Genomic DNA, 22,570 nt, shown 5'->3' on the forward strand with positions numbered 1-22,570 from the left:
CTTGTTTCGTATGTTACATACACTTTTAGAACATTGGTTATTCCCCCCGTTCTCCCCAGAAAAGTGATTCAGATTGCAATAAACATACCATTAGTTCTTTTTTTTAAAATAGGGCAGACCATTTTGCACTTGAGGAGAATAAGGGTGACAATTCCAGCATAAAACTGTGATATATGACTTTCCTTATTCTTCTGCTTACAATAGCAAATTATACTACATGTAACTTTGAGTCTGGTTTTTGTGGATGGAAGCCATTAAACACAGAAGATGCTAAATGGAATATAATAAAAGGAGAGACATCCAATGACACAAAACTTCCTAACAGAGATCATACAACCAACAGTGAACACGGTGAGTCTCTCTTGCATAGTTTCCCTTCTAAAAGTGAATTTTAATGTCCATGAAGGATGCCTGACTGACAGCACTGGAGACTAAAAACGACATAATATAGGTAACATGGATAGCATCCGTACAAGCTTATTCCCTCTGGCCCCTTAATGTTCCTCAGCTGTGCTCTTCCTGAGAAGTCCCCAGAGAAGTCATTGGAGTTTAAGTTTCTATGCCTATACCATGATTAATTTCGAGACAGCTAGTGAGGTGCTAATTAATGCTGGTTGTAATGTTGGTTTTGATTTCTTCAGCTCTTGCTCACTGGACGGAGGCAGCCAACTTCTTTCATGTATACAGTGAACCACCATTATATCCAGTATTTAGACAGAGCCTACTCTTTTAGTTATTTCTCAGGCAAATTTTCCACTAAAGCCAGGACTGAATCCACGGTAAATAATTTAAACAGTTTTCTTTTTCTGCAGTACAGACATCCTGATCACTTTTGCTTGGGACAGGCGGAGAATGTACAGTATCCTTTGCATTGTTGCTCTATCTCAGTCAGTAGCTATCTCATTGTTGTTGTGCAGTGTGTTCAGCAGAGGGAAAGGAATTTAAATAGAGAGGGCTCATTTGCATTCTTTTGCAAAAGTCAAATGCTTTTACAAAGTGCTGTGCAATACTTAAAATGTCTTACATGATAACCTACAGTGTCAAGCGTTCTATGATTGCAGCATTATCAAATATAGGATTTATTATGCACTGTCCAGAGGAGAATAGACTAATCCAAAACCTGACCGCCTTTAGGGCATTCTCCAAGGCCAATTTTGGATAAAGCTTTCCCACTACTTAATGAGCAGCTCTTCAATATTTCATTTTTATTCCGAACATTCAGTACGTGGCCCCACACATTATTTCCTGCACTCCATTCAAACCCTGCAGAATTAAGAGGCACAACGTAGAACTTGCAGCCCAAGAAAAGGATGCTAAGGAGTTTTGAAGCCACCTTTGTGCACTCCTAATCCTGGGGGGCAGAAGGAGTCCCAGGCATAACCTGGGCAGTCTTCAGAGCCTGATTAAGTTAGAGCAGCCTCCTTAGGCTACCCTATGAGTTGCAGAGCTGCCCATAATTCCTGCCATGCTGTGGCCCCACCTCAACAGATCCCTCCTAACCTCAGCCCCATCCCGACACTCCTTTTGCCTGTCTGTCACCATGCTTGCATGGGGGATCCTCCCCTGGTTAGATATGAGGATGTTAGGGCTCCTTGACGCTACTCTGACCCTTTTAAACAGTATAAAAGGGCTGGAGTGGGGAGGATCTCGCTGGTAGTTCTCCATATTTCTTCAGTTCAGCAGGGTAGATTAACTCCTGATTTATGCCAGCTCCTGTCAGCTTTTAGCAGGTGGTAGGGTACCTCTGGTTGCAATAATTCTGCCAGCAGGAAGTTATAGAAGTGCAATATGGCCCCAATTTCCTTCTGCTGTGGGAGGGGAGCAGCACAGCTTGAACAGTGAGTAATGCTGGCTCAGGATAGGATATGTCCCCCACATATCCTCTCCTGGCAGGGCTACTATGGAACCTCACCTACAGACTGAAGCTGTGTCCCATGAAGTACCAGTGAAAACACTACCTGCTTATCAGTGAGGATGTCATTGGTGCCGCGGAGAGTAGCAGGCTTTGTTTGTTCAGGAAGGTGCGCCTGGCACCTCCCTGTACCAACCTGGGTAATCTAAACCTGTATATAATTGTGTATGTCATTATTCACTTGGGAGCCCTCTGCTCCATTCCCATGGATCACTGGGGAATGGCTACTGTGCATAATTGTGCCAGCACAGTAACTGTTTTTCTAAGATACAAGACGATGAGTGTAATATCAATAGGCAAGAATGTGCCCTTGGTGTTACTTTGCATAGACTTTCATGAAAAACTTTTCAGTATTCAATGAAGGCAGCATTGATGGCTCCTAAAATGTGCAGCTTTAGGGGCCCTTGAAGATGTTTATCCTTTCCTACCTTTGTCTTGAGCACATCTGCTATAGTTCCAATCCAAAGGCAGTTAGTTTGCCAGAATTCAGATTAGATCTTTAATTAAGCTTTCATCCCCACTAGCACAGACAACAATGTGAAGCCTGCGGACCACAGGAGAAAGTATAGCTTATTTCATTGGTTCATAACATTGTTAACATGCCTAAACACTGCTAGGCTGCCGTGGGAATTTGTTAAGAATAAACTGAATGCTATACCTAATCTGAGTGTCATTGAATTTTGATTCTAAACATTATTTACACCAATATTTAAAACCAATTAAAGTGGTCTTTTGGAGCTCCCAGCTGAGGTCTGTATTTTTTTGATCTCTCAGGCTGTCAGCGCTCCTAGTGGTGCACCCTTCCTACACTCTGAGAACTGGACCTTTCTGGAAGTGGGATGTGGAGGAGTGGGATAGCTGGGCAGCTGTAGTGCTTCACACACACACAGAGAGAGAGAGAGAGAATCATAGAATCATAGAATATCAGGGTTGGAAGGGACCTCAGGAGGTCATCTAGTCCAACCCCCTGCTCAAAGCAGGACCAATCCCCAATTAAATCATCCCAGCCAGGGCTTTGTCAAGCCTGACCTTAAAAACTTCTAAGGAAGGAGATTCTACCACCTCCCTAGGTAACGCATTCCAGTGTTTCACCACCCTCCTAGTGAAAAAGTTTTTCCTAATATCCAACCTAAACCTCCCCCACTGCAACTTGAGACCATTACTCCTTGTCCTGTCCTCTTCTACCACTGAGAATAGTCTAGAACCATCCTCTTTGGAACCACCTCTCAGGTAGTTGAAAGCAGCTATCAAATCCCCCCTCATTCTTCTCTTCTGCAGACTAAACAATCCCAGTTCCCTCAGCCTCTCCTCATAAGTCATGTGTTCCAGACCCCTAATCATTTTTGTTGCCCTTCGCTGGACTCTCTCCAATTTATCCACATCCTTCTTGTAGTGTGGGGCCCAAAACTGGACACAGTACTCCAGATGAGGCCTCACCAATGTCGAATAGAGGGGAACGATCACGTCCCTCGATCTGCTCGCTATGCCCCTACTTATACATCCCAAAATGCCATTGGCCTTCTTGGCAACACGGGCACACTGCTGACTCATATCCAGCTTCTCATCCACTGTAACCCCTAGGTCCTTTTCCGCAGAACTGCTGCCTAGCCATTCGGTCCCTAGTCTGTAGCTGTGCATTGGGTTCTTCCGTCCTAAGTGCAGGACCCTGCACTTATCCTTATTGAACCTCATCAGGTTTCTTTTGGCCCAATCCTCCAATTTGTCTAGGTCCCTCTGTATCCTATCTCTGCCCTCCAACGTATCTACCACCTCTCCTAGTTTAGTATCATCCGCAAATTTGCTGAGAGTGCAATCCACACCATCCTCCAGATCATTAATGAAGATATTGAATAAAACCGGCCCCAGGACCGACCCCTGGGGCACTCCACTTGACACCGGCTGCCAACTAGACATGGAGCCATTGATCACTACCCGTTGAGCCCGACAATCTCGCCAACTTTCTACCCACCTTATAGTACATTCATCCAGCCCATACTTCTTTAACTTGCTGACAAGAATACTGTGGGAGACAGTGTCAAAAGCTTTGCTAAAGTCAAGAAACAATACATCCACTGCTTTCCCTTCATCCACAGAATCAGTAATCTCATCATAGAAGGCGATTAAATTAGTCAGGCATGACCTTCCCTTGGTGAATCCATGCTGACTGTTCCTGATCACTTTACTCTCAAGCTTCAGGATTGATTCCTTGAGGACCTGCTCCATGATTTTTCCGGGGACTGAGGTGAGGCTGACTGGCCTGTAGTTCCCAGGATCATCCTCCTTCCCTTTTTTAAAGATTGGCACTACATTAGCCTTTTTCCAGTCATCCGGGACTTCCCCCGTTTGCCACGAGTTTTCAAAGATAATGGCCAATGGCTCTGCAATCACATCCGCCAATTCCTTTAGCACTCTCGGATGCAACTCGTCCGGCCCCATGGACTTGTGCACGTCCAGCTTTTCTAAATAGTTCCTAACCACCTCTTTCTCCACAGAGGGCTGGCCATCTACTCCCCATGTTGCGATGCCCAGCGCAGCAGTCTGGGAGCTGTCCTTGTTAGTGAAGACAGAGGCAAAAAAAGCATTGAGCACATTAGCTTTTTCCACATCCTCTGTCACTAGGTTGCCTCCCTCATTCAGTAAGGGGCCCACACTTTCCTTGGCTTTCTTCTTGTTGCCAACATACCTGAAGAAACCCTTCTTGTTACTCTTGACATCTCTTGCTAGCTGCAGCTCCAGGTGCGATTTGGCCCTCCTGATTTCATTCCTACGTGCCCGAGCAATATTTTTATACTCTTCCCTGGTCATATGTCCAACCTTCCACTTCTTGTAAGCTTCTTTTTTATGTTTAAGATCTGCTAGGATTTCACCATTAAGCCAAGCTGGTCGCCTGCCATATTTACTATTCTTTCGACTCATCGGGATGGTTTGTCCCTGTAACCTCAACAGGGATTCCTTGAAATACAGCTAGCTCTCCTGGACTCCTTTCCCCTTCATGTTAGTCCCCCAGGGGATCCTACCCATCCGCTCCCTGAGGGAGTCGAAGTCTGCTTTTCTGAAGTCCAGGGTCCGTATCCTGCTGCTTACCTTTCTTCCCTGTGTCAGGATCCTGAACTCGACCATCTCATGGTCACTGCCTCCCAGATTCCCATCCACTTTTGCTTCCCCCACTAATTCTTCCCTTCAGAGGTCTGAAGTTTTCTGTCTGAGGAGGGCAGATGCAAGAAGAACATCTCTGGAGAAGTGCTGGACCCCAGCATTTGAGCTTTCGTTGCAGATGTCCAGTGTTTACTCCCTCAACAGTGGCCTCTGTGCACTTTCAGGAACAATGAGGGGGAGACCCTTAACCTTGACTCCAAACAGCCCAGTTGCATACCCTTTAGAGTGTTGAGTGCTGTTGGAGTCTCTAGTTTCTTCTTCTCCCACATGTCCCCCACCCTTGTACTTAGGAATTCCCACATGGGGGCACTGGGAGTGGGGAAGAGAGCTCCCTACACTCTCACCCTATCCTTTCAGACTCATTACAGGGCAGTCAAAGTCTGTCCCAAAATTTTCCTAATGATCTAATGGAAGAGAATGCTACTCCACTTGTTAAAATAAATGAAGGTGTTCAATATGCATGAGGAGATCATTAAGGAAAAGCTAGTTCTCTCACATAAATGTTCACCATTGTGGGACAGCGTTTCTAACATTTCATTGATTTTATTTTTCAGGATCATTCGTTTATTTTGGAGGATCACCACAGGCAAGCATGAAACCTGTCATTTCCCGCCTCGAGAGTCCTATCATTACTAAGCTGTCCTTTGACTCTGTCAATTGTCAGGTAGCTGTTTGATACTAATTGTGATCACTTCATGTCCTCAGGTATTGTGTGGTGCTGCTGAATGCTGTTATAGTTGATGTGGTTGAAAAAGTGGCTGCATTTCAGTAGTGGAGCAAGTGATCATTGGGCCTGATTATTTATTCTGGCCAAGATTAATGTATGAGCTCAGGAATGGGCTAGCTGGAGGGGTAGGTGTGGGACACACAAAGTTGTCTTTTTTCCTGATATCTGGGAGCTGGCCAGTCTCCAGTCTAGTTTAGAGCAATCTCAGACCATTCTACTTTTACACTAGGGCGACTCTCCTGGAGACTGTGGACAGCCAAGCATAGCCCTACCCATTCCCTCCGGAGTTACCCTAGCACACCTCCAAAATCACAGATCGGCATAGAACCTTTCTGCCATCTCTACCCCAACCAGGAAATCTCCATGGTGGGAGTTCCATCATTATCTGTATAAATGTCTCAGCATGTGAATCATGCTGAATGTTAATTGGGTAGTGTTCAGTCCCACACCACATATACAAAATACCCTAACATTTTAGTTGAAAATAATTTGAGGTGCATGGGTTTTGTATTTTAATCAATGTAGTGTTTGACACATTGTCAGTATGCACAGAGCACATCATAGTCAATCAACTTGCATATCCTGGGCTCAATCTTGCAGCTATGCAGGGGAGTACAAGAGCAATTAGCAGTAGGGAGAGGAATGAGCTGGCAAGGAGGACTAGGAAGCCAGCAGTGAGAGAGAAATCAGCAGAGTTGACACTCAGGATTTAAGCTGGTAGAAAAATGGAAAAACAATTTTGTCGGAAGTTTTGGAATTTTGAAGAGTTTGAAATTGAACTTTTTTTGTTTTTTTTTGTTTTCAAAAATGATCACAACATATATATTTTTTATTTTTTGAAATGTTGAGATTTTGTCCCCTTTTTGCCACAGAACTACAGAAAACACTGTAATAACAATAAATATTGTGCCTTTTTAGTGGGGGAAGGGAGGGTTTTACTCCCCCACCTATCCCTAACTTTTCAAAACTCTTCCAACTTTTGGGAAGTTACAGGGTCACAAAGTTACAATATTTCTTTTTTCCTTTTGCCATTGTGTAACTTTTTGAAAGTTGAAAAGTTAGAGTGGAAAAAAAGGGGGGGGGAAGTTGTGAAAACCTCCAAAATCCTAAACATCATTCATTCTTTTGCATTCACTGGTGAAAAAGGTAAAAAAGTGAGAAAATGAAGTGTCAGAAAAGATGAAATTAAAATTCTTTTTTTGTTTTGGAATTTTCTGTTTTGAAAAGTAGAGGAATGTCAACAAAAATGAATGGTTTGCAATGGGGCATTGGGGAGAGATTCTATTGCTATCTCCCTTAGTTCCCTCACTGGAGGAATCCTACCTCAGCTGGATCTAGGGATTTTAGAGCCCGTTTGTGCCAATCTAACCCTTTCACCTGTCTTAAAGGGGCTCCCCTCTTAATTCTTACAACTTTACAGAGTGCAGTGAAGAATCAGAAGTCAAATGAAGACCATTCTCTGAGCATCTTCCCCCTGTAATGAAATAAGAGGGCCAGAATGTGGCTGTAAAGCATTGCCAGCATACTGGTCCTGCAGGAACTCCTGGAGACATTGTGTCTGAGATGGGCAGGATGTCTCTCAGAGCACAGGGGAAGAGCAGGTGCTGGTTATATCCTCTGGAAGGTTCAGCTTGAACTCCTCCTTGTGTGGGGCCAGCCTGCCGGCTGGTACTATAATGGAAGAGGGACCCTGCTCCACCATCTTCACAAAGTTTGGTGTGACAGATGACATTAAACTCACGAAACCCTAACCCCCGTATGTATGGCAAGGCACAAGAGCCCTTCCTTCACCTGCCTTAAATTTTAAAGCCTGCTAATATTTTAAACTAAAATGCTAATCCTCCCAGACTTGCTCCTACCAGTGTTTACAAGTCATCCATCTTTAGAGCAGCTTTCCTCCAGAGAGGTAGCAAGTGACAGTATTGCACACCAACAACTTTAGGACATGGTTTAATTTACAGTAGAGAACTAAGGTTGAACAGTTAGCAGTGAACATTAATTTACAAAATTGTGGAAAGCTTGTGAAAGCCCAGCTGGTTTGGTTTCTCCTTTGTGAGACTTTGATCAGAGGCAGATTACTGTTTTGTGGGGCTCTGGGCCAGAGAAAATGGGGGCCCCTCCCCATCCCTTCCACCTGCTGTTCCCCCTGCACTCTACCAGCATTACTGCCAGGGAAATGGGGTCGGGGTGCGGGTGCTTGCCCCAGCTCCGCCCAGAGTTGGGTGAGTGGCACCTGGCAGAGCAGCCCTGGAGGGGCCCTGCCTCCAGATCAGGGATTCAACGTGAGAGTACGCTGTGACTAAAGGGCCATGGTGTAAGACTGACAAACCCACACGTGGAAGGCTTTGCTGTGGGGTAGCTGAGCGAAGGTCTTGCTTATATTTTGTGCTGGTCTTTTTCTGTTAATAAATGAGACCCTCCAAAGGGGGCCCTCTGTAGTACCTGAAGACCTGCTTGGACTTATTTAGACACTGGGGGAGAGGAAATCAAGGTATCACTCATATCTCCATCTTTGACAGCAAGGGGGAACAGAGGGATGGCCTGCACCATGGCAGTCCTGTTTCCCGGAACACAGTGGGAACAAACAGCAGGCAGTTTCCTTGCTTGCTATTTCCAAACCTGCCTTTCCAGACATTGATCTGCTCAAAAAAAGTTCTCTCTCTCTTAGCTTCCTCCCAGGGCTGATTTCATACTGCTTCTCCTCCTGTCTGCTTGCATTCTGGTCCTGTCTGCTGCTGATACACATAGCTGCAACTAAATGAATGCCCCAGGCCCTGTATACTCAACCAGTCCCAGAGAAAACCTTCTTATTGTCCCTGAGTTAATTCTCACTCAAGCCTTCCAGTGCAGCCCGGTGCCTTAGGCGGTGGCATCTATTAATTCAGCTGTTTTACGCCAGAAAGCGGCTTAATTGTTTTTTCCACTGAGGCGATGTCTACACTACAGACTTCTGCCAGCATGGTTGTGCTGGTCAGGGGTGTCATGAAATATGATCCCTGACAGACATAGCTATTCTGGCAAAAGCTCCTTGTATAGACACAGCTTACGTTGGCATTTCTGCTGGCATATCTTATTTTGGTTGGGAGAACTGGAATAAGCTCTACAGATGAAAGTTCAGTTTTGGCAGTATAAGCTGTGTCCATGTTAAGAGCACTTTGCTGGTGTGGTATCCTAGCATAGCTATACTGGCACAGTGCTCCTAGTTTAGACCTGGCCTTAGCCTGAATGGAAGATGGTTACCCCACCCATCAGCTTCAGTGAGATCGGTGATTGCCTATATATCAAAGACAGACTTGCTGGCAGCCACCAACACTCTCCAGTACAACAGTGCTATGTGGTAGTTAACCTAAAATGGTTTGAATTCTTTAGATCTGTTTGCTTACAGCCTGTAATTTAAGAATCGGTAAATTGGAGAACATTTTCTGTATAATCTTATGATCCAAGGAACACTGTGGACACTCAGCACAAAGAATGGATAAAAAACTGGAAAACAGACTGCTTAACAGCCAGTTATATTCACCAGCTGAATATCTCTTCATTTGCATTCAGTGATTAGCAACTATCTAGGGCTTGCAGTGAATTTTCAGCTGGAGGATTCTAGCTTTTCATTATCTAAAAAAGTGGGAAAAATTATGAGAAAAAATAAGACAAATGTAGTTTCCTTGAAAATCTTATTTCTCTCCAGTTCTTGTGATCAGAATGGTTTTCAGAATACTACTTAACAAAAAGTAATGAAACTAGGTCGGGATATATGAGCCAACAATCCCGGTATTACACTTCTGTCTAAAGGGCTAAAGAATTGTGTCTTCTGTCTTCCTGATTCCATGCCTGCCACACCAGTTTTTCCAGCTGCTTCCATCCTGGTGTCCCCTCTTTTTAAGCTTTGACCCTGCACTTGCATTTCAGGAGACCAGCAGGATAATTTAAAAAAAAAAAATCCTCTCCCATAATTTTCAGCCCCTGGAAGGTTTACGGGATTGTTCCTGAAAACTGAGGATCAGATGAGGACTGATTTGGTATTTCATGGTTTTACATCATTCTCTGACTTTCCTTAAGCCTAGCTTAGGCTGCCTTTTCAGATATTTCGCCCATGTCTCAGGGTACAGTTTTGAAAACAAAAATTATTCTTGGTGGAGCTCCCTGATGAGAGCCCCCAGCGAGGTAAGGGAAATCATAGATAGATGTCTATAGGTTATGATGGAAATACATTTTAAAAATCATAGTTACACATTTATAGTGGCTTTACCTTTTTGACACAGATTACCTTTCGGATCCTATACATTCAAAGTGTGTTTCCTGTATGCCTGCTGCATTTAGTCTTGTGCGTGTGTACACAATACAGTGGTACTGCATATGCAAAGTTAGTTTATATTATAATGGTGCAAATGTATATTGAAATTGCTGTAGGTTGGCAAGCTGTCCAATACTTTTTTAATAAACATTTATTTCAACAGATAATATTTTGGTATCAGTTGTCTCAGGATTCCCAGCTCTCTGTCTTTAAGAGAACCGTCCTTGGTGAGGATTTGCAAAAACTTGGTAACATGACAGGTTTGTCCAAGAGGCAGTGGACTAAAGCAAATATTCGTATAGAAGGCAAACCTGAGGAAATGTCACCACCTTTCCAGGTAACTCTATTGGCAATTATATTTCTTTTCTGTACAAATAAGTTATTCTAATATGGCTTTTAGAATTAATTTATTAATTTAAAATAATCTTTGCTTACACTTCTATAAAGAATTCCTTTAAGCTTTTTCTATAGATATGGAAATAAAAGAGGAATGTCAATGTTTCAGAAGTTTGTGCATTAAAATCACACATTTATGATGAAAATCAAGTAGCAGATGTGCAGTCTATTAAAAAATGGGATGAGTATTTGTGATACAGTTGAGAAAAAAACATATATCTCTGGGGTCTACTAACAGGACTGTTGTAAGCAAGACACGGGAGGTAATTGTGTTGCTCTACTCAGTATTTGTGAGGCCTCAGCTGGAGTCCTGTGTCCAATTCTGGGTGCCACACTTTCGGAAAGACGTGGACAAATTGGAGACCATCCAGAGGAGGCAAAAACATGGTGAAAGGTTGAGGAAACCTGTTTTATGATATGAAAAAAATGGGCATGTTAAGTCTTGAGACAAGAAGACTGAGGCCGGGATTTGATAAGTCTTCAAATATGTAAAGAGCTGTTATAAAGAAGATGGTGATCAATTGTGTTCTATGTTCACTAAAGGAAGGACAAGAAGTAATGGGCTAAATATGCAGCAAGGAAGATTAAGGTTAGACATTAGGAAATACTTTCTAACTATAAGGGTAGTAAAGCTCTGGAATAGGCTTCCAAGGGACATTGTGGAATCCCGATCACTGGAGGTTTTCAAGAACAGGTTGGACAAAGACCTGTCAGGAAGGTCTAGTTTTACTTGTTGCTGCCTCATCACGTGGAGCTGGGGTTGATGACTTCTCAAGGTCCCTTCCAGCCCTACATTTCTGTAATTCTATGATTATACTCAAAAATTAGCAACTAATGATATTGGCTACTGGGAGGGTGAATGCAGGCTCCTGGACATTTCAGTCAGTAACAATCAATACTTCAGCATTGATCTCCAACCACAGGGTTTAGTTTGACTTGCAGATTATCTCATACCTGCATTTAACTAGGTGTAGAAAACAACTGATGAATCACTCACCAACTAAAATGTAAAGCATTTAGCAAAGCAATCTTCCTGTTTTGGTCTTTACATTTTGTATGCCACTGTCATAATAAAAACTGTCAAACTATGGATTACAGCCAGGGTCCTCAAACTTTCCATAAGGAGATTGCTGCAGAGATATCACAATTATTAGTTGTTGAGCAGCTTTCCTCTCATTTCAGGGCACTTGGACCACTTCACCTCCCAGTCACAATTGATAATGTGCCTGTGGCTACTATAATAAAAATAGAAAAGTAATACAGGGAAAGTGTTTGCACCAGGACCTTTATTTGATGCTAGTAGTATGTGCAAATGAGGAGGAGAGTCAGCAGCATGGGATCAGCAAGTGCTCCATAGAGCAAAATTTGAGAACCTGGCTTACAGGGTGTTTTTCTATTTTAATGGAACCAGGGTCAGATCTCCAGGCTACTACAAAATTAATGTTTCATCTGTGCTCACCCATAGGATACATCCTCAGTGTTGATTCTGCAAAGTGGTCATTAGCTCCCGGATTAAAATGTAATCCTTCATGTGGCACTGTAATATGGAAAATAGATGGTTTCCCACATAGAGTTCTCTTCCATGGTGGGTGACGCAAACTGTTGACACTTTAGCAGAGTTGAGGAGTTTAATCAGCCCAACTTCTGCTGTGCAGGATGCTGTTTGAACATCATTAGAGGTTAACAATGTGCTTATTTTATCAGATCAGTACCAAGAGGACAAAAGCAATAGCATTAAGCATTCCCAAGTCAGCAATTATATATTGCACACTTCTTTAGTGTGTCAGTAATTTTCTTATATTAGAATTAATTGTCTTCACATTTATAGATTTTGCTTTTATCCTTAGACTTCTCATTAATATTGTTAGAAAAAATCTGCAATAATTTCATATGCGTCTGTCCATATTGACATGGAAAGTCTTGCCTCTTTTACTTCCTGGAAAGGGGCCATTCAGTGATACTATTGCTGAATAACATTAGAATCACTTCCTGCAATGAGTCTTTGAAAATGTAATGACCACCAAACGGAAAAGAGATCCTGTTTTGGAACCTACCTGATTTTGACAAATATTCTAGTAAAAACAAAGTAAATTATGGAACAGAGATATAGATAGGTCACATATAGAATACCTGACCAAACTGGCTTATATAGGATATCTCGAAACATTTTATTTATCTACTTAGTGTATCTAAAGTAGTCAGCTCTCCTAGAAGTATTGTGCCCATTCGTAAGAGTACAGTATGGTACTAGAAATCACATCACTGTGCCAGTCAAACTCTGAGCCCAACATACATTACAGAAGTATGGCCTTTAGGCATGGTGTATCAAATGTCATCATGAAATCTGCTCTACAGCACTGCCTTATGCTATCAAATCCCGAGGTAGGATCCACAGCAAACCTCCATTGGTACTTCCTGAAATTCTAGTGCTACGTCAGTTTAGAAAAAATGGATTCGTCAGCTGAATACTCTCCTTTCTGGGTACGGTCAGAGATTGGTATGTAGTGATTCCCACCAATGGCGCAAAAAGCCAGGATGAGGGTTAAACACCCCCAGAGCCCTGACTCATCATCCCTGGGCACTCAGTTCCGACTACAAGAGTGGGACAAGGCAATCTCCCTTCAAGCACGTCTTGGTGGGACATAATCACACTCCATCACAAGTCCTGCATGTCTTTTAGCACAGAATTTGCCTTCTGGAAGATATAGATCTTTTGGTAGATTTGCCATGCGTTCTGGTAGATTTGCATTACTCCACCAGCATAAAGTAGCCATTAACCTGGTGGATCTGGCCATATGAAAATTCCTCCTGCATGTGGGTGGATCCTTGGGTTATATAGCACAGCCATAGTAGCTTCTACACCACTCTTAACTGTGCAGGGGTGTGGCAAGAGTGTGCCAATGCCCCAGTGATTCCTGCCAGCTGGAATGGCCCCTTGGAAACTTTGCCTTTATTTTGGATCAGGCAATTGATCTGGGGTTCTCTGAAAAGTTCTCCAAAGGCATTTCATGGCTGGATGATCGTGTGAGCATGTCTTGTTTCATAAATGTGCCAGCCACCCTCACTCCCCCCGTGATTATTTTTGTCATCAAGAAAACTGTTTAAAATATGGCTAAGAAACAAAAGCTATATTTCACATCAATGAAATCCTGAATGAGAGGGCTGTAGTTAAGTGAATCAGTATAGCCCTCCAGTGACTTTCAGGTATGAAATATGCTTTTTTTTTTTTTTTTACCATGCTAGCTGGCAGGGAGTTTGGGGCATAGTGTGTTTAAAAGTATCTTTGTATGCACACATTACACTGTATGTATTTCTTATATGGAAATGTCTTATTGACCTCAGCAGACATGATATAAATGAACTCATGTCTCAGTTAAATTGAGTTGTAAACCACCACATTTAGTTACCCTGAATAGCTCATTTAAAAAGGCACATGACTTCATGGTTCCACGAGGAAGACAGTACATTCAGGAAGTGATGATTATTATTGCTTAGGGTTGAAACAAGGTTGTTTAGGTTCCATAACGTTCTGTAAAGGTAGTTATGTCTTTGAGAGTTTAGTTGTAAGTTTCTGACTTGAATCTTACCATGCTAATCTCAACCATATGTTTCGTTGGCTAATGGTGTCCTTCAAAACTGTGATGGTTGTAGATGGTGTTTACTCTCCATACAGATACCGGGAATTGTAAAGAAATGATATTTCCTTTTGTAATGTGACCTTTAATAAGGTTATTTATTTCTTTGTCATTATAGATCATTTTACAAGCCACTGCTCTATCAGAGGATGCCACTGTTGCTATAGATGACATCAGCATAACAACGGAATGTGGCACTGCATATAAATCATTTTCCAATACCAGCCAAGAAAGCAAAGGCAAGTTAAATTAAAGCAAGCAAATTAAAAAAAAAATCTGAAGGACAAAGTATGGTGTCAAGCTAACTTTCTTTTTTATGCTTTGTTGTTCTTTCACAAAAAAAAATTCTTCTAGTTAATGTCATTTTGTGGTTTTCCCTAACAAAAGAATTAAACAATGAAATAACTAACTTGATTTGAAGATATTTTTTAGCCTTTCATTGACAACAAATTCCAGAATAATTTGAATTAGATATTACAGATGTGTAAATCATAATATTCATACTTTCAGAGTAATGTTGCCTTGTTAAAGTCAGTGAGTATGAAAAAGGATGCTACAAAGTAGCTGTCAGCTGTATGGTTATACAGACACAGACGAAAAACAAGTATATAGACATTATGTATAGATCAGATCCTCAGCCAGTGTTAACTTGCATAGCTCTGATGGGTTTCAGTTCAGTTATGTCAGTTTGCACCATCCGAAGATCTGGCCCTATGTGCATGTATTATTAAATTCCTTCTATTTCCTATATTTTATATCCATGCCCTAGCTATACTCTAAAACAATCCCCTCGCATAAAAAGCCATTAAAGTGTTTGTGGGAGTGATCTGACCACTTCTTATAAGGGTGTTAGGTGGAAAATAGAGCAAGACATAGGTCTATTTGTGACAGTGCATATTCTGTAGTGAAGCCTATCATCTTATGTCTAACATGACTTGCTATAGTTTCCATTAGAATCACAGTGATCTAAACTGTAGCTGGATGGAAAGAAAGTATGACTTTTATGACAAAACTCCATCTGCATCATAAACGTATACATCTTGGTACTTTTCAACACTGATGAATATGTTTGTTAAATAGAGTAGTGTTACAAGGTAGCATGGGCATAGACAGTCTCTAGGGAAGTTACTGATTGTAGGAGTGTAACACAGAAACCTGAATTTCTTCAATCCTTTTCTGGAAAATGTATGACATAGTGGGAATGCAGACCTTTCGGTTTTCAGATGCCTTCCCTGCTTCCCCATATATTCTACTGTATTAAGGCATTTAGGAATTAGTAGAAGAGAGTTCCTTTTCAAAAAGGGTTCTTTAAAAAAGAAAAACTCTACCCTCATATTAATCACATAGTAGTGTCATTTTTTAGAAATTTACTTTTTAAGAAGGGAGCACTTCCAGCAAAGTCCTAACCATACTAGTTGGACTGGTATGCTACCAAATTAATTCACAAACTGAAAAAGAAAAAGTGTGTCTTTTTTTTTTTTTTTAACCCCTGGTCTGAAATAAAGTTAGCACATTTTGGGTATCACTTACATTGAACTCTGTTCTGGACTATCTTCTAACACACACCTTGCTGACCGTGTAACACAGAACATCTGGCTTCTGGGAATTTTCTTATATAATAAACAGGAAACATTATGATCAGAGGTAAGGGGCACAGTTGCTAAACTGAATCCTCTAGGCACAAAACATTAGTGCAAGATTTGCCCTTGATTGGCAGGGGTGAAAGCTATATGCTGTTGAAGTATCCATGAGAAAGATGTCCTATACATAGAATGTTCACTCTAAAATGGTTGACTTTCAATAAGAGTTGGTCCTCTAACTCCCTTAGATGCTGTTGTGTTAATTTTTATGGAATATATGGGCCCAGTGGGTCAAAGATATTAATATGGCCATGTCACTATACAACGCTAAACAATTAAATATGGTTCGAGCTCTTCAGTCCAGAGACATTGGCCTGCTTAGTCTAATGGCAACAATCAATATTAAAAATCTTTAACCATTTATTAAAGATAGAGAAAAGGAAAAAGCAATTAAAGCATTTGAAATATAAAATATCAAATAAGGTGTCTATTTTAACAATATTCTTTATTCCTTTTAACTGTAGAGCTTTTACAGTCTTAGATGGTATTAACTGTCTTTTTGGGAACAAGAGAAGATAGCTGAGATGGTCTGGAGTTGGTGTTAAAGTCCAATCCCACTTCCTTGGAGACAAAACAAGATAAACATACACAAAAGAGGACAGCAAAGATAGAAAATTCAGCTTCTGTCTCTTGTGACAGGAAGGAGCTTGACCAGGGTAGTCGGGACTAAGGGTCAGATCAGGGGCAAACCTGAGGCTGGAATTAGAGCATAATCAGGGTCCAGGCCAGCATCAATATCAAGGGTCAGTGTCCAGTCAAGTTTCAGGATATGAGTCAGGAGGCAAAGCCAGGAGTAACAAATGGTCATGGCAGCTATAGGAGATCCATACTGGACACTTCCTGGATATTTCCTGGAATGCCCCTTAGGTTTATATAGGGCGGGGAGCCTATCAGATGACTTCTGGTAGGACTTTCCATGGTCTGTGTCCGCAGAAGGTCGTGGGCAGTGGAGCACATTCTGGTTACAGCTACCTCTGGCTGGCAGCACAGAGCCTGGCAGCTCAGCCAGCCAAGGTTCTAGACCTGTGAGGCCTTACATCTTGTGCTGACTCTTGCTTGCAACCTTGTACCAGCATTGGGCTGTTTAGGGTGTGGCTTTTTGCTGCCTCTTTGGTCATAGGCTCACTATATTGTTGCGAAGAGACAGTATTGGCTGGCTAAGCTAGACTCCGATTAAACAGAAAGGGGAGATAGGAAAGAGAAGAAATAAGGGGGTGGGAAGGAAAATAACACATGAAAGGAAGTGGGGAGAGCATGAACCTAAGTTTCTCATTGTAGGAGTTGTTCAGGATTTAGCCAAAGCTGGTGCAGTTGGTGATATCATGTGAGTACCTATCTCTGGCATGGTTGGTCAGGACATCTCTCAGGATCAGGATGCTGAAGGCCCAATGGTGCCACGATGGATTGCACGGTCCCAAAAGATTGTGGCGGTGGCAGCCATGACTGTGAAGCTTGCTCCTTTCAGCCCATTGATCGTCTAGCCTAGCACCATGATTCCTGCTATTCCCAAGTCTTATTTTTAACCCTTCCCCGCAAGGGGGCAATGGGCGAAATAGCCCATCCTCCTGATTATTTTGTCCACCAATTAGGCCTAATTTATGACCCACCAATTTTGGTCCATTGATTTTGGATTCCATTCTGCTTTGTTTACTGGTCACAGTCTTAACCTGGTCTTTGGGTGGTATCAATAGACCTTTTTGTTTGGACTAATTCAGTCTTCCTGTCTTTAACTTCGGCTGATTTTTATAAGCAATTTTATTTAACAGGCTGAGTTGGACTTTGGTTATCTTGGACAACTTAGGGCAGGTCTATACTACAAATTTACATCAGCATAGCTGCACCAATTCAGCTGCGCTGCTGTTGTGCGTCTGAGGACGCTCGATGCCAGTGGTGGGCAACCTGCGGCACGCGGCCCATCAGGATAATCTGCTGGCAGGCCACGAGACAGTTTATTTATATTCACAGTCGGCAGGCACAGCCACCCTCAGTTCCCAGTGGCTGCGGTTTGCTGTTCCCAGCCAATAGGAGCTGTGGGAAGCGGTGGCCAGCACATTCCTGCGGTCCGTGCAGCTTCCTGTAGCTCCCATTGGCCGGGAACATCGAACCGCAGCCACTGGGAGCTGCGGGCGGCCGTGTCTGTGGATGGTCAATGTAAACAAACTGTCTCATGGCCGGCCAGCGGATTACCCTGACGGGCTGCAGGTTGCCACCCACTGCTCTATGCCGACGGGAGAGATCTCTCCTATCAGCTTAATGACTCCACCTCCCTGAGAGATGTTAGCTAGGTCAGTGAGAGAAGCTCTCCCATTGACATAGCACTGTCTACACAGTGGGTTAAGGTCACTATAACTACATTGCTCAGGGTGTGGATTTTTCACACCCCGAACAATGTAGTTAAACCAAAGTAAGAATGTAGTGTAGACCAAGCCTTAGAGTATAAGCCTCTGCACATCAGTGCTTTTGAAAATTTCTGTCTTTAGATTCTAAGCTTTTCTAGACAAGTACTTTTCTTATCAGCACTGTGGTGCACCCAACACACTTAGGGATGTCATGGAAAATAATTATACACAAGTAGATGGCTGCTGTCGTCTAGAAAGGAGAATAACATTAACTGGATTTCTAGTTCACCAAAAATGGTGTGAAAAAGTCACTTTATATATAACTGATTCCATCTGCGTGCAATATTATATATGTAAATGGTGAAAAGAACATCTTACCAGTTTTCATTTTTTTTTAAAGGGGAAACAAACTTTACAAGCACTGATTCTTCATCCCTTTATTGTCCACGGGGTTATTTACCATGTGAAGATGGAGCCTGTATTTCATCTGACAAGTTTTGTGATTTCACACCTGACTGCTCAAATGGGAATGATGAAGCCAAATGCTGTAAGTGAAAACATATTGACTAGTAACTCATGCTGTAAGGACGTATATACATACTCATTGGGAGTCTTGTGGCCAGATTTCCGTTACTTCATGAATGGTGTTATTGAATCAAGAGTAAAAACTCCAGAGATGCAGTGCTTTCAATTTGAATCTGTATTGATGTCTCTTTGTAGTCTTTGTACAGCTGCCCTGTTAAAGTTTAAAACAAAAAAGCTGTACGCGGATTTATCAGCAGAACGGAGCTGTTTAAAAGAGTGTTTTATTTTACAACACCTATGATGTAAAGTACTAGATACAGTTTTATGCTGGGCTGAGAAAATTATTACCTTGGTAGTCAGGGCCTGATTTTTCAAAGATGAGCACACACAGTTGCACTTGTCTAATTTTCACATACAAATGCTAAAATTGGATTTGTAAATCTAATATTTATGCATAGGCATGGCCATTTAGAAGCACAGCTGGGCATGTACAGATGCAGTTACTCAGTTTGCACAAGCAATCATGGTTGAATATGTCAACTTTCAAAATTAGACCCTTGCTGTTGACTTAGATACTGACCATGTTGTTATAAAAGCCCATGAGCCATGATCATTATGCCAAGTTACCATGCATTTGCTGATTTTTCCAAAGGAGATACTGTCACAGATCCATAGGATCAGTGCTATGCCCTCAGCTTTGCTTGGAAGAACCTCTTCTGTGTGCCAAACTCCCAAGGGAACTCAGTCTTCCTTCAGGGTAGGCTACACAGCCTCACTGTGTTCTAAGACTGAACTTCTGGGGCTTCAGCACTTCTGCTTCACACCATGAGCTCTGTTCAGTGAGTCCAACTGAGAGAGACTCCTGGCAGAGACTAGTACACTCTTCAGGGATTAATGCACTTCACCAGATATTTGCAGAGACACTCAAATAGCATTGTCAAAACAGTCAGGTTTATTAGTCAATATAGCATATTGTATATTTATTAGGAATATAGCATAGGAAATTCCTAGGTTAGCACAAAAAAATGTAAGGTAAAGCATAGCCCAAGTCCGTTCTAGCCCAGAGCCCAGCCAAGCTGCAGTGAACTCCATGTTCAGGCTCTGTCTGTCTGTCAGTTTGATCTTCTTAGTCAGTTCCCAGGTGAGAGCTCCCAACTACTTCCAGAAGCCAACTATTGTGCCCCACCTCACATCTTCCCAGTTCTTTATTCTCAAGATGGTGGATTTTGCTCAGCTTCTCTGCTGAGAGGTGGGGAAATCCATCTCCCTCTAGGTCATGGGTTGCTAGGTGTCAATGTCTGTGTGATTGGATTTGCCATTGTCTTCTTGGATTCTCCACTGACATGGGGTCAGCCTCAGCCAGGTTTTTTTAATGACCCATTCAGGCTCAGACAGATAGGCGACATTCATACCTATGTCTCTCAGCCTGCCCTGAGAGCAAACAGTCCTTCCCCCCACCACCACTGGATAGCCATAAGGCACACATAGGATTCATAAAATATTACAGAAAATTCTTGCTTCATCACAGGTACTATAAGCAATACTTAGTAAAAGATTATTGGAAAATATAGTATGATTATTTTTTGACAATTATGTAAAAGACCAGTGCAAATATAATATCAAAATTGTATTATCTAAAAAGAAGCTTTTCATATTCTCTTACCCCATACAGTATCATGTGTTACTGAATATGATCAGAGCTACAATGTAACATTTTGCCACCATTGCTAATATGATACAAAGGTCCTACTCGTTAATTATCAGTTTTGGAGAGGGAATTTCATAGCTGCTGCTCATGAAAATGATCCTGGGACCAATGCAGCTACAACACTGCAAAGTAGTGCCAACAGACAGATGAAATGAGGACAAGTACTGTGGAATCTTCTCCATACAGTGTCTTCTTCCTCCTCCCCACCCCCTCCCCAGTAACCTTTAGTCCTGCATCATCCCCACAATTCTAGTGCATGGACCTCTCTTGAATAAAGCAATTGTTTCAATTTTGAAATGGTTTGTAACAAGTTACATTCAAAGTTTGGGGCTTCAACAGATGAATGCACTGGGCTAGAAACACACTTTCTCTCTTTAAAGAACGTGTTCTCAAAGATAGAGATAAAAAGGAAGCAATCAGCAGGGGTTAACGAGAGGCATCTGCTTCCTTCCTTTAATGATGGGAGAAGGGGAAAGCAGTTGTGTTTATCACAGGACTCCAGCAAGGAGAGCAGGTGGATCCTGTTCCTTTAATGAAAGGGGATGGAGGAGAGATACCCAGGGGAAATACTTACCTGGCTGGAGTGAATACACTATTTTTCCTTATGCGTATTCGGTGTTATTTTGGATTGAATAAAATGATGAGGAGTAACTAGAAAAAGCTCATATATCTGAGACCTTTTTTGTTTCATTTGTGGAGATAAATATGCTGTAAATTACTTCCATTAAAAAAAATGGATCACTTGATGATTACCTGTTCTGTCCGTTCCCTCTGAGGCACCTGGCATTGGCCACTGTCGGAAGACAGGATACTGGGCTAGATGGACCTTTGGTTTGACCCAGTAGGGCCATTCTTATGTTCTTGTTCTTAATCACCCTGCAAATTGAAGTGTTTTCAGTAGTGAAACTCAAAGCATTGGTGTGTCACTCAGCATTTGTTCTGGAATAAACCTTGCCCTTCCACTAGATTATAGGAGGTGGATAAATGTTCGCAAAAGACCAGAAGGAGACCATTATGTTAATTTTCACTCAAAGATCTATTTGGGAGTTTGAATCTCTGGATTTCCAGGCGGTGAATATCTAGAACATTCTTACATAGATTCATAGATTCCAAGGCCAGAGGAACCTTTGTGATTGTCTACTCTGACCTCCTGCATAACACAGGCCCTAGAACTTCCTTGAATTAATTCCTGTTTGAACTAGAGCATCTTTTTAAGAAAAAAAAATCCAATCTTCATTTAAAGATTTCCAGTGATGGAGAATCCACCACAACCACTGCTAAGTTGTTCAAATGGTTAATTGCCCTCAATGTTCAAAAAAAAAAAAGTACCTTATTTCTAGCCTATTTCAGCTTCCAGCCACTGGATCTTGTTATATATTCTGCAGCTAGATTGAAAAGCCCTCCCTCTGTTATCAAATTTCTATTTCCCCATGTAGATAATTATAGACTGTGATCAAGTCAGACCTTACCCTTTGTGATAAGCTAAATAGATTGAGCTTCTGGATTTTCTCTCTATAAGTCACATTTTCCAAACCTGCAGTCATTCTTGTGGCTCTTCTCTGAACCCTCTTCAAGTTATTATCATCATCCAAGTTGAAGTATGAAGATCAGAACTAGACACCCTATTCCAATAACTCTCATATCAGTGCCAAATCTAGAGGTAACATAAGCTTCCTATTCCTACTCATTGTTCTCCTGTTTATGCATTGAAGGAATGCATAGGCCCTTTTGGCCACAGTGTCACATTGCAAACTTACGTTTAGCTGATTATCCACTACGTTCCCCAAGTCTTTTCCGGAGTCACTGCTTCCCAGGACAGAGTCCTCAATCTTGTAAGTACAGCCTGTATTCTTTGTTCCTAGATGTATGACTTGTGCTCAGCTTACCAAGTGATCCAGACCACTCTGTATCAGAGACATGTCTTCATCATTATTTACCATAATTTGTTTATTTCCTATTATAGACAGTTCTACCATTTTCTTCTAATAATGGAGCAACAGCGTTGTTAGGATTCCTTTTGTTCCTAATGTATTTGAACTTCTTCTTACTGTCCTTAACTCTGCTGGCCATAGATTTCTCCTTGCAGTATTTCAGTTCCCTTATCAATTTTCTACAGTTCATAGCTTCTAATTTATGCTCATTACTAGAAACTTCCCCCTTTTTCCATTTGTTTGTTTATATATCATTTACAGTTGTTTTCACATCCCACATAAACCAGGTTATTTTTAACCAGTATGGCCT

The 22,570-nt window shown here is 41.9% G+C and overlaps 1 protein-coding gene across 1 annotated transcript in view; it reads left to right on the plus strand.

Moving 5' to 3' along the window:
* MALRD1 (MAM and LDL receptor class A domain containing 1) overlaps positions 1-22,570 on the plus strand; it is a 450,886-nt gene that overhangs the window by 63,159 nt on the left and 365,157 nt on the right. Inside the window, 5 exon segments of the mRNA XM_074946044.1 lie at positions 205-351; positions 5,623-5,732; positions 10,250-10,423; positions 14,236-14,356; positions 18,497-18,643. Of these exon segments, the coding sequence (XP_074802145.1) occupies positions 205-351; positions 5,623-5,732; positions 10,250-10,423; positions 14,236-14,356; positions 18,497-18,643 (699 nt within the window).

This window comes from Natator depressus, chromosome 2, assembly GCF_965152275.1.
Source record: "Natator depressus isolate rNatDep1 chromosome 2, rNatDep2.hap1, whole genome shotgun sequence".
Classification (NCBI taxonomy): domain Eukaryota; kingdom Metazoa; phylum Chordata; order Testudines; family Cheloniidae; genus Natator; species Natator depressus.